Source organism: Esox lucius, chromosome 12, assembly GCF_011004845.1.
Source record: "Esox lucius isolate fEsoLuc1 chromosome 12, fEsoLuc1.pri, whole genome shotgun sequence".
In the NCBI taxonomy this organism is placed as follows: Eukaryota; Metazoa; Chordata; class Actinopteri; order Esociformes; family Esocidae; genus Esox; species Esox lucius.
In genome coordinates this window covers 22,505,104-22,521,235 of record NC_047580.1, presented here as the reverse complement: position 1 = coordinate 22,521,235, position 16,132 = coordinate 22,505,104, and the positions used below count along the sequence as shown (strand labels likewise).

General features: G+C 42.1%; 1 protein-coding gene across 2 annotated transcripts in view; it reads right to left on the bottom strand.

Moving 5' to 3' along the window:
• Positions 1-140: 140 nt before the first annotated feature.
• LOC105022764 (V-set and transmembrane domain-containing protein 2-like protein) overlaps positions 141-16,132 on the bottom strand; it is a 29,968-nt gene continuing 13,976 nt past the window's right edge. Inside the window, exons 2-4 of one of the 2 annotated variants that reach the window (XM_010891460.5) lie at positions 4,160-4,326; positions 3,096-3,140; positions 141-1,391 (exon numbers count right to left, since the gene is read on the bottom strand). In XM_010891460.5, the coding sequence (XP_010889762.1) occupies positions 1,014-1,391; positions 3,096-3,140; positions 4,160-4,326 (590 nt within the window). In that variant the 3' untranslated portion in view covers positions 141-1,013. The other variant, XM_034295731.1, reaches the window with a different exon arrangement.

The window sequence follows — 16,132 nt, the reverse complement described above, 5'->3', positions numbered from 1 at the left end:
GTTAAGGCTGAGGGTTCTGGGAGCATTGATTTCTCATTTTGAATGTAATGAATGTTAAACGATTTTCCATCTATTACCAACATCCAGGACATACACACATACAAAATGAAGATACACACATTCAAGTCAGTCAAAGTAGATAGGTTAATGTACAATTTATTTAAGTTGATAAAAGCATACATGTATTGTGTGACCAACATTATAGAAGAAATTCTAAAATGTACAACATTTTTTACAATGATCTCTTACAAAACATCAAAGCAAAGTTTATAGCAAGAAACAATCTTTTTTCCCCCATCCCAAGTCTTTCACACACACGGACACACACATGGACACACACACACGGACACACTCAGTCTGTTGGGAAAGCACGAAACACCATAAAATGGTTTCCACTTTGGCAAATCAAATGTAAATGTTGGTGCTTTTTTCAGCCTTGGTCCTGATCTTGTCCACATTCGGACGATTAGAAGATGCATTATAAGTTATCAGGATAACGTCATACCAGTGTAAATGGACAATATCAGAACGAAGGTCTCGTATTACCACCAGGTGTAAACAAGGCTTTAGAAACAGATTACGTAGAATAACTGGATATCCGCAAACCAACATTTATGACCAAAGCAACAAGTAACCATTCCAGCCTACAGTTCCCCGGAGATGACTGAAAAACATTCTAAGAAAAACATGTTGAACATGCACTCTTTTTCACTATATACAATACTATGTACAGCATGGACACTGAAGGTGTGTATGAATAGGAGGGGGTTTGGCCAGTGGGAGGTCTTGGTGTGTTTTAGATGGGACGGTGTAAGGACAGGTAAAGGAGACCTAGGACTAAGGAAGCACTGGAGGCCATTCAGCGTCTGGAGCTGTGGTTGAAGAGCTATCAACTGGGACAATCAGAGGTCTGGGTTCACTGCACTGTAGCCAATTGGGACTGAAGCCACTCGCCAAGGTTGTTTTTGGGGGCGAGGGTCAGTTTGGGGCCGGTCAGGAGCCGGCAGGGGTGGCTATGGGTGAGCGCTGGAGTCTAGAGGACAGCTGTCGGTGCAGTCAGTGGTGCTGTCGGCCTCGGCGGATCTCTTCCTCAGCTCCCGACCGGCGGCTGGTGGTTTGTGGTGGCTGTGGTGGCCATGCTCCTGCTGGTTCGTGCTGCCCGCCAGGCCCTTGATGCCTTCCGGTTCAAAGTTGTCCCCGTGGCGGCGCCGCGGAGGGTTCTGGTTGGCCTCTTGCTCTACCTGCAGGTACGCCCTGACCTTGTGGTGACGGGCGTTCCGGTCGGCGTCGCTGAAGTCGATCACACGGCACTCGTACGTTCCCTCGTCAGAGGGCTTAACGCTGGACAGACGTAGCTTGTGGGAAATGTTGCTCCCGGCAACCTTGACCACCTGCAGAACGGGGACACAACGATGTTTCGTCTGTTAGCATCCGCGAGTGCAATGATACATTCTGGAATACTACCTTTTGATACTTGAGTGGGTTGATACATGTTGACACACGCTCGCTGTCTGTGTCTGTTGTCACTCATACTGTTCAAAATAAATGTCATTGCCCATCGCTCTCCTCTTGCCGAATCATCTCTGCGTGAGTGTTAGCCAGGCTGTCTGGTCCGGGCGAGTCTGGCAGCCAGCTCACTAATGAGATGCTGGCTGCATTGCCACAGATGCGCCACAGTGCAACACTTACAGAGCAGCTGTCCCTCGTCCTCCTCCCCAAGCCCAGTACAGCTGGCAACCTCACCGGCCCCAGCCAGAAGCCCAGCCGCCTTGCCACCCGGCACATGTGCCCAATAAAGCCGTCTGGCCACCAAACAGATTGAGTGGGTCTGTGAGGAGACACACACACACACACAACACACACACAGCCTGAACCACGTCCCTTCACTGACACCAATCCATTCGTTTCCATGTTCCTTCTTCTAGCCTAAACGAATGCGTCGCACCACAGATACAGAACGTGCCGTTACTCAATCAGGATCTAATAATCAGTGGCTAATAATACACTGTGAAACAATGTATGGCGCCAGAACTTAAAAACCACAAAGTGGTCACATACTGTGAGAACATCAGTGACTCACCAGGCTAACAGTAAATACAGTCCTCTTCATCAGCTTCCTCCCACACAAAAAGGTATACTCAAGGCTGAGATGCGTCTGGGGCTGTCTATCTCTGTTTTCAGCCCCAGTCCTCTAAGCTCAAAGAGGAAATCCAGCCTTGTGAACAGTACAAAAGCAAAGTACTACTTCAAGAGTACACTGATAGTTAGTAGGCCTGTGTGGTTTAGCATCACTTGACTTTACATAAATTATAAAATACAAATAATTAAACTCAGAGTGCATGGGAAGCTAATTGGTGTTTTCATTTTGGTTGATGCCGTCAGCTATATTCGTGGGGAAAGGCTGGTGTCCAATCGTATCTGATGGAACCAATGACTCTGGGTGGGAACTCATAGCACTGTTTTACTGGCTGAACAATGGCCCAGTGGCATCCTCCTTCACACCACAGCTGGTGATTTAATTATGGTTTGTCAGCAGCAGCTTGCCAGCCAACAGGGAAATGAACCAGGGAGGAAACACGAGATCAGAGATAGGCATCATCTTTTCCTTGAGACAAGGGAGTAGAGGAAGACCCTGGGATTTTTACTCCCCACACACAGCAAGCTGAAGAGGCGCTGTGCAAGCATTCAACTCGCTGTTAACAACTCATTACCCTTAGCCAGCCTGGCAGCAACAAGTCAACACACCACATGAGCTATAAAAAGTACTGCTGACTCCTGATCATTCTACAGCAGGGAGTACGCAGTCACTCCTTTTTTTAATTAAGAGCCAAATGCACTGTGCAATAGTAAAGTTGGATGCATTCATGCTTTAATGAGAGAACAAATAAAAACATTGCACCAACTTACTGCAACCTAAGTATTTCTATTGATCAGAAACCCATGTAGCTGGCAGAATTCTGCAGCATCTCTAAGAGATATAAATATTTACTACATTTGTTATGAGGCCATAGATGGCCAACAAGTTACAAAGCACACAAGTGTGACAAAAGACAGCCAACACACAGGAGATAGGACATAATGCAGCTATGACTCACGCTTATTTTGGTAGCATCCTTTGACAACTCATCCTGGGGCACAACCTGTAGGACAAAGATTTAAAGAATAAGAAAACATTTTCCCATTGCGTAAGCATGCCTTACATCCATGAGGATTCCACTTATACGTAATTTGATAGCAAAACATAGATAATGAGGCTAATAATGCCAGTTGTAATACAGATACTTAGCGTCAAAAAGGCAAAGCTGGATTAAAACCAGTTCCCTCCATGCATGATATTCCCTATATACATGGTCCACATTATGTTATGTGGAGTTTCACCAGTCTTCAGAACAGATCTAGAGGTGAAACCAGTTTCCCAAAGTACCCATCTCCACAGTTACTGTATTTGTTAGATTTGTAACATGAATTTGAAACATGAACTAAAAAAGCAATACATTTCAACCTGAAGCCAAGGTTCATCCTGGAAATTTGTATGTATGCCAATATTCCAGCACGGCCTGTACAATATCCTAGTCCTGTAGTACTACCTGGTCCATGATTCAGCAGAAGACGTGCACAGCCAGTCCTCAGGGGCACCTCATTAATAATTAATTTGAGTGGGTTGAGAGGAACTTTCTTTTCATTCCTCCCTTCTCCAATTAAAAAGCATGGAAAGACACAACAGGAGTATTGGAAAATGTTGCATCCATCCTTAAGGAAAACCTTCTCTGCTTTATCCAGCTCAGGCGGTTTACTCTCTCTGCCTCATTAGATACTTCCTCAGTATCTGTTTCTTCCTCTTGTGTCTGTACTATTTGGGTCACCTGGGAAACCTTTTGGTATAACGGCCTACTGTAATGATTAATGACAGGCTTGTTACTTGATGCTAACCTTACCCTGGGTTCTTCATTAGCTGGTCCAAATCCTGACCTGCATAGCTGTGATTAAAGAGTTTACTTACATATCACAGAGCAATGTCAAGCTATGTTTTGGTATTTGCAATACATTTGAAAATAACATTGTATGTTCTATCTATCCTCTATCTATGTGATCACTGGTCACATGACACCCCCTCAGCCACATCCTCTCAGTAGTGACAGAAGGTGAGCCATCTAGCTACCTGATTGGTGGTCCAGGGCTTTTTCTCTGTCCAGTCTCTATGGTTCCTGATGTACCACCACTGGATCTCTAGGGAGTAGGAGGGACCTGCCCCTCGGAAGGAGCACGCCATCTCCACGTCTTGACCACTCCGTGCTGTGATGTCATGAGGGACCTCTGTAAACACAGCTGTATGGAGAAAAAACTAAAAAGTCATATAGTTGTCCTATCTGAAGAAAATATATATACACTCACCTAAGGGATTATTAGGAACACCAAACTAATACTGTGTTTGACCCCCTCTCGCCTTCAGAACTGCCTTAATTCTACGTGGCATTGATTCAACAAGGTGCTGAAAGCATTCTTTAGAAATGTTGGCCCATATTGATAGGATAGCATCTTGCAGTTGATGGAGATTTGTGGGATGCACATCCAGGGTACGAAGCTCCCGTTCCACCACATCCCAAAGATGCTCTATTGGGTTGAGATCTGGTGACTGTGGGGGCCATTTCAGTACAGTGAACTCATTGTCATGTTCAAGAAACCAATTTGAAATGATTTGAGCTTTGTGATATGGTGCATTATCCTACTGGAAGTAGCCATCAGAGGATGGGTACATGGTGGTCATAAAGGGATGGACATGGTCAGAAACAATGCTCAGGTAGGCCGTGGCATTTAAACGATGCCCAATTGGCACTAAGGGGCCCAAAGTGTGCCAAGAAAACATCCCCCATACCATTACACCACCACCAGCAGCCTGCACAGTGGTAACAAGGCATGATGGATCCATGTTCTCATTCTGTTTATGCCAAATTCTGACTCTACCATCTGAATGTCTCAACAGAAATCGAGACTCATCAGACCCGCCAACATTCTTTCAGTCTTCAACTGTCCAATTTTGGTGAGCTTGTGCAAATTGTAGCCTCTTTTTCCTATTTGTAGTGGAGATGAGTGGTACCCGGTGGGGTCTTCTGCTGTTGTAGCCCATCCGCCTCAAGGTTGTGCGTGTTGTGGCTTCACAAATGCTTTGCTGCATACCTCGGTTGTAACAAGTGGTTATTTCAGTCAAAGTTGCTCTTCTATCAGCTTGAATCAGTCGGCCCATTCTCCTCTGACCTCTAGCATCAACAAGGCATTTTCGCCCACAGGACTGCCGCGTACTGGATGTTTTTCCCTTTTCACACCATTCTTTGTAAACCCTTGAAATGGTTTAACGTGAAAATCCCAGTAACTGAGCAGATTGTGAAATACTCAGACCGGCCCGTCTGGCACCAACAACCATGCCACGCTCAAAATTGCTTAAATCACTTTTCTTTCCCATTCAGACATTCAGTTTGGAGTTCAGGAGATTGTCTTGACCAGGACCACACCCCTAAATGCATTGAAGCAACTGCCATGTGATTGGTTGATTAGCTAATTGCATTAATGAGAAATTGAACAGGTGTTCCTAATAATCCTTTAGGTGAGTGTATATTGTACTTAGACTGGGATTTAAAATGTTTTGTAATAGAATATTGAGTTAACCTTGTTAGTCGGTTTTCGGTAAAGACAAATGTGTCAATTCTAAATGTCAGACGGAAAATGTTTATGGGTCCTCTTTGAACCACAGCTTGTTCTAGAAACATCTAACAATGTAATCACACCATTGTTTTTGAAAGACAACGCAATATTTGGAACCCTAGTAATCAAGTGAAGAATCTTGTAGTGCATGACTCACGCTGTCTGTGCCACACAATTTAGAGCACACACCAATTAGCTGGAAGGAGAACAAAAGATAGGAAATAAGTGATATTAATGCAGGTTTTCCCAAACCTCTCATGGGACCTCCGCAGACAGTTTATAAGTGAGTCAATGAATTGATGACTAGCTGACTAAATCAGGTGTGGGGGTGTCAGGGCAGAGCTTTTGGGAACTCGTTTAAAGTGAAAGCCTCTGAGAATTAAGGACACCCAGCCTGATTGAGAAACCAAAAATAGTCACAGATTTTTGTAAACAGGACACATTCACAGCCAGGATCCTGTCCTGCCCTGTTGTGGGAGAAAAACGGTCACTCCTCTTAAAGCCGTGGAAAACTAGAAGGGATATCACAGGGATATCATTGCGGATATCACAGGAAACAGGCACAAACAATGATACCCAACAATAACTGACAAGAAACACTAGGACAGGAGGAACTTAAATAGGGAAATGATGAGGGGCGAAAAGGGTACAGGTGAAGACTAAACTGGATCAGAGAACATAGAAACAGAACCGATCAGAGAACATAGAAACAGAACCAAAACACACTGAACATAGAAATGTTACAGCCAGGAGGGCACAGGCCATGTCACATAGGTTGTCACAATATCACACTGGTGGGGAGAGAGTTTACATGTGCAACTCTCCCCATTCTAACACCATCATATTTCTAAAGGATTCCCTCTTGAAAGGGTCAACAAGAAACCCCTGTGCAACTGTTAAAACTGATTTGTCTTTCAAACCTTTTTAATAATTATAGAGATGGCAGCAGGTCTGATTGAAGTTGGGCCTATAACAACTGCACCTAAAATAATTCCTAGTGAGTAAATGTTGTGGCACTATAATTCCACTATTCATTTAGAAATATAATGGGCATGCTCCTATGTTACAATGCAAAGACATTCAAATTACACTATTCAACTAGTTTGAGCTGGAACAGGAATAGGAAAACAGTCAATTACACCATCAAGCTACACCATATGAAGTGATACGCAAATACGAAGTGAAGTGAACATACAAATACTGTAGATGGATAATTGTTCACCACATAAGGTAATGAATATACACATGGATAAGGTGCTTAATTGTGCAGTATATCAGATCATAGCTTGGACAGTTAAGGAGTAAGGAGTGTTAAGTGTCAAGTTTAAAAGTTTTTTGCAGTTTGATTCAGTCATTGGCAACAGAGAACTGAAAAGGATGATAGCCAAAGAAGTGCTCATTTATAGAATGAGAAATCTAAGGCATCAGAGTGCAGATTTCTTTTAGATTAGACAGACATTTAGGAGGAAGCTGAGGTAAAGTGGTGTACTGCCTTAGCAATGTGGTCAAAGACTTGGTAAATACACTGATCAGCCATAACAGTATGACCACCTGCTTAATATTGTGTAGGTCCTCCTTTTGCCATCAAAACATCCCTGACCTGTCGAGACATGGACTCCACTAGACCTCTGAAGGTGTGCTGTGGTATCTGGCACAAAGACGTTAGCAGCAGTTCTGTAAGTTCCGAGGTGGGGCCTCCATGAATCAGTTCGTCCAGAACATCCCACAGATGCTCGATTGGATTGAAATCTGGGAAATCTTGAGGCCAAGTCAACACCTTGAACTCGTTGTTGTGTTCCTCAAACCATTCCTGAACCATTTTTGCTTTGTGGCAGGGCACATTATCCTGCTGAAAGAGGCCAATGCCATCAGGGAATACCGTTACCATGAAAGGGTGCACATGGTCTGCAACAATGCTTAGGTAGGTGGTACTTGTGAAAGTAACATCCACATGAATCCAAGGTTTCCCAGCAGAACATTGTCCAAAACATCACACTGCCTTCGCCGGCTTGCCTTCTTCCCATAGTGAATCCTGGTGTGTTCTCCAGGTAAGCGACGCACACACACCCGGCCATCCACGTGATGTAAAAGAAAACATGATTCATCAGACCAGGCCACCTTCTTCCATTGCTCCGTGGTCCAGTTCACCACTTTTCCTTCCTTGGACCACTTTTGAAAGGCACTGACCAATATAGACCGGGAACACCCCACAATTGGCAGTTGTTTTGGAGATGTTCTGACCCAGTCGTCTAACCATCACGATTTGGCCCTTGTCAAAGTCGCTCAGATCCTTACACTTGACAATTTTCCTGCTTCTAGCACATCAACTTTGAGGACAGAATGTTCACTTGCTGCCTAATATATCCCACCCACTGACAGGTGCATTGATAATGAGATTATCAGTGTTATTCACTTCACCTGTCAGTGGTCATAATGTCATGGCTGATTGGTGTATAGTTGCTCTCACAGACCGGTTCCCAATAATAAAAATATATGTATATATATATGTATGTTTCAGGGATTTGAAAAAGCTAACAACTTTCATGTATCTTCAGAACTACCAATGAAGTGGACTGGTGGATGTTGGATAGGCCAGCCTTGTATCATGGTGCTCTAGCAACTCCTTATGCTAGGGTGGGTGACTGCAAGAAGAGACCTTGGACTAAGCTTGATTTTTCTGTATTAACCAATGTGAAATAAATAATATTTATTCATTAAAACTCTTGTGCTCTCATACGCTGTGGAGTTGTTGCCAACTGTGTATAAAGAGTAAATAATGCTAAAATATGTATGTTGTTCCTGTTAAATATGCATCAAAAATGGAACTTTGAACTAAAATAGTTCAAAAGAAGTTTAGATGAGCAATTTGACTTGACCAGGTAAATTAATTGAGAATCAAATCAAATTTTCAATACTAAGAAAGAGAACCACAAACAATGTAAAAATATAATAAAAAGAAAATAAACACTTCACAAGGGAATAAGCAATTCACCTCACATAACTCTAATTATACCAATACAAAAATGTGTGGTTTGAAGGATTCATTTTTTAAGGTGTGAGACGTGATTTCAAAAGAGCTTAGTACATTGTGGAAAGGACCTCTTCCTTTTTATCACTGTGTTTCACATGTAAGTGGAGATAGATTAGGGCTTCATCCCAGACACCTGCCTAGGGCAGAGGGGAAACAACTTGGGCTGAGTTGGCTCCACTCCATGTATAACATGGGCTTAAATCCCCCATATGGGTAAACTAGCCTCAGCAGAATGAAGACATAAGTTCTCCCGATCCCAGCACATCCGCTCATTACCTCGGCCCAAATCCTCTTAAACGCTCCCTTAAACACGTTTAATTTACTGCTAATCCCGTTCTTTTTTTCTTTTTCTTCTAAAGCGCATTGCCAAGACTTCATTTTACGTTAATGAAGTAATACAAAAATGACTTCACAACTTCAATAACGTGTTTGTATCATCATGTAAGCTTTCATAGAAACCAGGGATTTGACGGAGCTAGGGGAAAACATGTTGTAAGCCATGACAAAGGGGAAGCTGATGAACCTCTTGCTTTTTTACCAACTGAAATCACTACGTTCGACAATCCAGCATAACATATTCATTTGTAAAGGAATTAAATTAGTGACACCCTCATACTGGTGGCAAAAACCTTGACGGATGCTGTGTCACTAATACGTGTGCACTACTGCCCACAGGGAGGCAACAGAACAGTTTGAAATGGAGGAATTAAGATAACTATCTCATATATCCGTCACATAAAAATAAACCGAGTACACAAGCACAAAAAGCTAAAGTATTGGTCGAAGTGTGGTCAGCCAAAGGATCAGCAGCTGATAAGACCAGTAAATACTTTGTCCCTCTGTCAATCACAAACACCTGTCTCTGGTCTACAAAAAATATTAAAAAGACAGAAGGGCTAGCAGTGAAAATGATACTGGCTTCTCTCTGAATCTTCAAGTACCCCAGACAATGCAATAAACCCCCCAATACTTTTCACCTTTCCAACACAACCCCAATCCACTAATATTTTCCACAGATCTGAATCATCCACGTGAGACCCGGAATATTGGACATAACATAAGGAAATCTGTATAAAATTAAAAAAATCACATCCCTGAAAAATGTTTTCAGCACATCCAAGCACAGAAAAATATTTGTAGTGTTATATATTCATTTATATGGCAAATATGTCCTTCCTCCCCTGTCTCGTGGACATAAAAAACTGGATGACATTCAATTACTAAAATTCAACAACAATAAAACTGAGATTTTGCAGGTAGCTCTCAAGGCTCTTCTCATGAAAGAGCCTTGAGAGCAAACAAATTCAACATCTTTCATCTTCTGAATCAAATCATCCCTTACTGACCCAGTAGCGGAATCCAGCTTTTGTGAAAACACACCTGGAGTCCAATTTGGCATTTCCAGCAAAATCCCCAAAAAGGCTAAAGCAAGTCCAGCACTCCATTGCCAGGTGCCTCACATGCACCTCACCCTGGGACCACAAAACCCCAACTCTGCACTACCATCAATGGCTTCCTGTCAAATTGATCATTACCCTCAATATTTTACGCCTCACCTACTAGGCCTTCCATGGCCTTTCCCCGTCATACCTCTCTGACCTACTCCACACACACATCCTATAAACACCTTCCCTTAATGTCAATCTACTTTTCTTTTCATCCCACTGCTCCCAAGTCAGAATTTAATAGCCTCTGTAAATCTCTGGGCTAAATGTGCAGACTGAAAACACAATGTCTCCCGCTCTGGAAAGTTACAAGCCCCCAGTCATATCTCCCTTGTAAATTGATCAAATCCCTTTGTATTTTTCATTTGCCAGACACAAAACACACTTTGCATCGATTCGACATTACATAGTGGAGAAGCTGCCTGAAGCTTTCTGGTTTTCAAAACCGTAATGTAAATTGTTATTAAATAGATAGGCGCTGTAATGCTTTTTATTGTTATATTAAGCATGTTTCTATTTTATTTAGTAAACATCTTGATGTCACATTTGTATGACTTGATGCCAAATATGTGCAATGGTTGACAATACAACTATTCAATGTAATATTCAAGTTTTTTACGAAAACCTACATGACAATACTGACTTGAAAAACTATGTCAGTTAAGAATGTGTATTTAATCACCAACACTGTAACTGCAAAGGTCTTTGGTGGACCTCATGAGCCTGAAGAAATCTTCAAAAATATATCCACTGTGAAATACACATAGGAATTTATAATAATCATTGCTGAAAGACAGACATCACAGATGAATAAAGGTCCTCCAACAATGCAAAAAATATAACGAAGATAAAAATCATTGAGGCTCCAAAAAGCCTGGGAGAGCTCTTGTCATCATCTTCCTCTGAAATGTGTAGTAAATGAAACAATGATCAAAGCTGGCTAGCCGTAATGCTTCACGGTACGGTCTTCATGCAGAAGATCTCAGCACTTTTTTTGTAAGATGTCACTATGACAGACCTGACCTTTTCTTAAAACTAATCTTTAGAAATCGCTAGAATTTATACTCAAATTACAAAATGTGTCATTTTGGGCTCTTTAGCCTATAATCCACGGACCAGGATTGACAGCCACCAATATTTAGTTTAGGTTTAGTGTCTGTGACACTGCTTTAAAACACACTTTTACCAAAGATTCCTCGTACCAACATTAGCATTTTTCACGCAACTTGACATGATCATCAAAATATCTGAAAGATAAATGTGTGAACATAGGACCGAGTCCAACCTAATTAAATGCCTTGCTTGGGCAGAGCTCCAAAAGTTGCACACTAGAAGGGATACAGTTCATGTCAAAGTTCTCTCCTATAGATAAAGGTCCCTATTCAAAATCTATAGCTTTTCCACAACTCACCCTCCTGAATATGAATGCGCACCAATACACGATAGAATAGACCGCTAATAACGAGTTCTGGTTCACAAATATAAGTTATGTATGGAGAGTCTGTCTGGTTTTCCACCGTGTTTGGCACAGACGGAAGTGCTGCCACTCCTGTGTGATTAAGGTTAGGTGTAAGGGAAGCAATTTCTATCATTTATTATAATAAAGCAATTTCTATCATTTATTATAATAAAGCAATTTCTATCATATATTATAATAAAGCAATTTCTATCATATATATTTTCTTGAGATCTAAGTCTTGCAACTTGTTTATTGGATTTTACAGATGCACCATATTGGAACTCCAGGCCTCCAAATTCTGCACATGCCTATAAATAAAGCCTAATTCACGATAGACAAGTTGCAGCCTTGTAATTACACAGCATAATGCAGTCTAAGGGAAGAGGAGTGGGAAGTGGAAAGCTCCCAATCACTCCAGAAACGAGGGCTAAGTACAACGACACCCCACTGGCTTTGAAAAACAGACTCCTGCAGCAAGGAAACTGATGCCAAAACTTTAGTACGGGCTGCCATTTCACTCAACAGTACAATCTGCAGCCTTGCCTTGGGCATCTCAATTTGATCTCACCAGAGTTCTCTTTTGTGCAATCTGTAATCCATGCTGTTTTGTCTCAAAATCTCCCACTCAAAACTCAGAGATCAAAGAATATTCGGTAGAAACGAACGCAAAAAGTGACAGAAGCTTTAACTAACCGGGTTGATCAGTGGCTCTAGGGCAAAGTCACACAGTAACGAAGTCACACTTTTAAAATGGCCATATCCTTTCTACAAGAATGACCACTAATGAATAAATACAGTATTTCTGGAACACAAGGTGATATTGTTGTATGACACAAGCTTTGTTATCCATCAAAAGGTAAGCTGAGGGCTAACAATGCTAATGTAAGCAAGAAATAATTTTAAGAGGCTAAATGCTGTTAATGGCATTCACGTACAGTGCATTCAGAAAGTATTCACATCCCTTAGTTTGGTCCACAAAGGCATGTACAACCTATTGTTCATGTATATCCAATCACAGATCATTTTAAACATCAGAAGCTTTCAAGTCAAATCATTAACAAAAATTATATTGTTTCTAATATACAAGCTGATGTCATTTGCCGCTGAAACAAAGTAACAATACTTTGAAACCATCACAAATCTGATGAAAAGATTCAGTTAGAAACATAACAGAGCAAACTCCATAAACTCCAAAAAGTCCTTTCTTTGTACATTGTATTTTTATAGCATCAAGAGACTGAATTATATTTATAACCTTGGTGTGACTTTTCCCCCAAGCACAGATAGAGCTTAGCAGATGAAACTGATTAAACGACACTGGAAATTGAACTCAAGACAGCGTTGATGTATCTGAAACATCCTGTACACGTGTCAATTTACACAGTAGGTGGTAGCCATCATCTACAGCAGTATGAGAAAGAGACAGTGATGCCCTATCACTGACAGAGTTACCTCCAGTTCTCACAGTCGTAATTATCCATGCCTGCTGTCTACATCTAAGGCTTGGACCTACCGCTAGCGTCAGATCATGTATGATGATGGCATTTCTTACAACACGGTTGGTCTGCTATTCATAAGCAGGTGCAGTGCTATGAATCATGCCATCAACGGCCTTTATTTAAGTTGTTGGTGTTATGCATTATAAGAGGTCTAATGCACCGCACCTTTCTACTGATCTGGAGGCAGATACCCCAAGATTTTACAAGACATTTTTGAATGTATGTGTGACAAATAGAATGTATGTGTGGGAAACTGAAGAGAAGGTGATAGGGAAAAGAGGAGCTGTGTGGGATGACAGAGAGATCACAAAGAGAGTGAGAGGTAGAGAAACAGTAGGGGTGAAGATAGGTGTTAGGAGAGAACGAGAGAAAAGACCGTTAAATGAAAAAGAAGACCAAAGGAACCTGAGAACTTGAGACATGTCAGGGACCAAATTCAGGACCTCGGAACTGGACATTAACATACAAAGAACAAAGGCTGTTCTGTACAAAGTAGTATTATGCGTTATGGAGAATGTTCTCAGCCCAAAAACATTGCTTCAAACCTGGTTAAAAAATAGCAGGAAAAACACATTATGAGACTGACTTGCTATGATGCTGTCATCCTCCCTAGATGACAGCTGGCCTTGTAGATTCATTAACCTCGGTAGAGAGAGACTCATCTGAGAGCTCAGCCTCCCCCTTTGATTCCACACTTATCACTGGCACACCAGCCAGCTCCATCCACTCCACTGAAATAATTGCCTCTTCTAACGATGCTCTCATACTGTAAATAGTAGTGATCATGTTTCAAATACACCTCTGAGCTTCTAGAAAACACAGTAAACAGACAGTGACTGCCAACCAAAGGTCATCTTGTTTTGTTTACTCTGTAATGTACTCTACACTATGTATCCCATTCTGAAAATATCGTTTTTGTATGAACATGTGTAAAATATATATTTAAATATTTAAAATGACAAAATGTCCTAAAAGACTAGGTCGTCTCCCTGCATTTACAGTCTGATTTAACTAATACACGTTCAATGTTTCACCATTTTAGAAATATATAATGTGATTGTTTCATTGAATTATAATAATAACCAGTTTAGTTCGCAAAAAAATTGTTCAGTATATGATGACTTTTTTCAAATAAAAAAATTACTATAGGACTTTACAAAAAAGGTAAAAACGTGAAGGAATCTTGGGGTTAAGTGTGCTCTTCCAGTGTGCGTAAAGGCTGGGATGTCATTTTTTACAACCTTCATTCATAACAAATGTAATTTATAGAATTCTCCATTTGTTCTACATCTAAGGGTAATTCATTTAATATAAAAAAAAGTGATATTCGCAATTATCACATGTATCCAAGCAATAATTCAGGTAATGCAATAATTCCATTTCAGGGTTTACTGTAAGGTGCTGATAAAATATTTCTTGTTTCATCATTTGAAAGAAAATAATTTCTGAATAGCTCAAAACTTTTCATGAAGAAAGGAATGAGGTCACGCCTTGATGGGGCAAGGCAAACAAAGTGTCACACCTCAGAGTTAAAGACATGAACTAAAGTTCCCTTTCAGTCTGTCCAGCAGATGACTGAGGCGGCCCATGGCATCCAACACAAGGGAAACCATCTTGACCACAGGCAAGCTGTCCCCCTAGGGCAACCCGTGATACAAAAGCTCCCTATACACTCTCTCCTCTCCCAGCCGACAGCCAACTATGAGCTAGGCTGGGAGCTGTGGGACCAAGGCAACAGAACCTCATAAACCTGCGTGTTGATGCCTACCCTTCCACACCACAGATATCCACCACAGTCAGCTCTGAGAACAGTGCCAAAGGAGCCGTGCCCTGTCTCTTATGTTATGAGAAATAGCCTCTACCACCCTGTGGGGTAGGCTCAGCTTAGACAATGCCCTACCCCTTGCCGGCATTGGCAAAGCAGACAAAAAGCAGGTCACATGACCTCAACAGTTGAGTCTGTTCTATGTATGTGCATAACACACACCAGACACAGGGAGTTAACACACGGCTGTCTCAAACTGAACCGGAATGTCAGATTAAAATGCACATTCAACAAATTCAATACAGAAGGGGTACCCTGATATATGCATGGAGATAACCACTGAGGCTACTGTCAGGAACAAAGGTTTTTGTAGGAGAGGGTCCTAAGATCCACGGAGAGCAGTTGACTGAATAGTAGCATAGACATTTGGGGCCAGACCCTTATCCGGGACAATGGTGGCAGAGCCCATCTGTTTCCAATATCAAGACCTTGCACACCGAATTGGCAGGCATGCCTGATACCGTACGTCCAGGCTCCATGGGAGCTATCCCGGATTCCCCTCCAACAAGCCGAAGACATCAGCAAGCCATGTTTTTTTGGAGCAACGGAGGGCCAAGGGGATTAGTGACCCTCCAAGTGCACCCTGCCAGGGTATTATGGACCAGGTGGAAACGCTACAGGAGGGACGCTCAGATGTTTTCCTGCAACGCATAAAGATCCACTTGCCTGAATATGGCCGAAGAGTTTCCATATTTTCTAACTTTATTTAGCTAGGTCTCTTTTAAAGTGTAGCTCTGTATTACATATCCTGGAGGCTACCAAGTGGTGTAGCCTCAACTACCAAGAGCGAGGTGCTCCTCTGGAGAGCCACACCCAGGCTGCAGAGACACTGGAATGACCGAAAGAACACTGCCCCACATTACTAAGAAGTGGGCTAAGGTCAAGTGAGAGAGGGACAGGTAGCCCTCATTCCGAACTGCTGGCCTTGTCATCGGTTTTCACACCTATATGCTGGTCCAACAGTGATTGTTAAAAATAGGAATGTTGCTAGGAGTTCCAAGTCATTTATGTGGTGGGCACCATGCACCACAGACCACATTCAGAGTGACACCCGCTTGGCCGAGCCATTTGGTGGTTGAGGCAACCACCGAGCCAACTTCAGGCAATCACACCAGCTCCGCCTCTTCCAAAACGTCCAGCTCAAAGGAATATGACTCCCATACAACATGGCAGTTG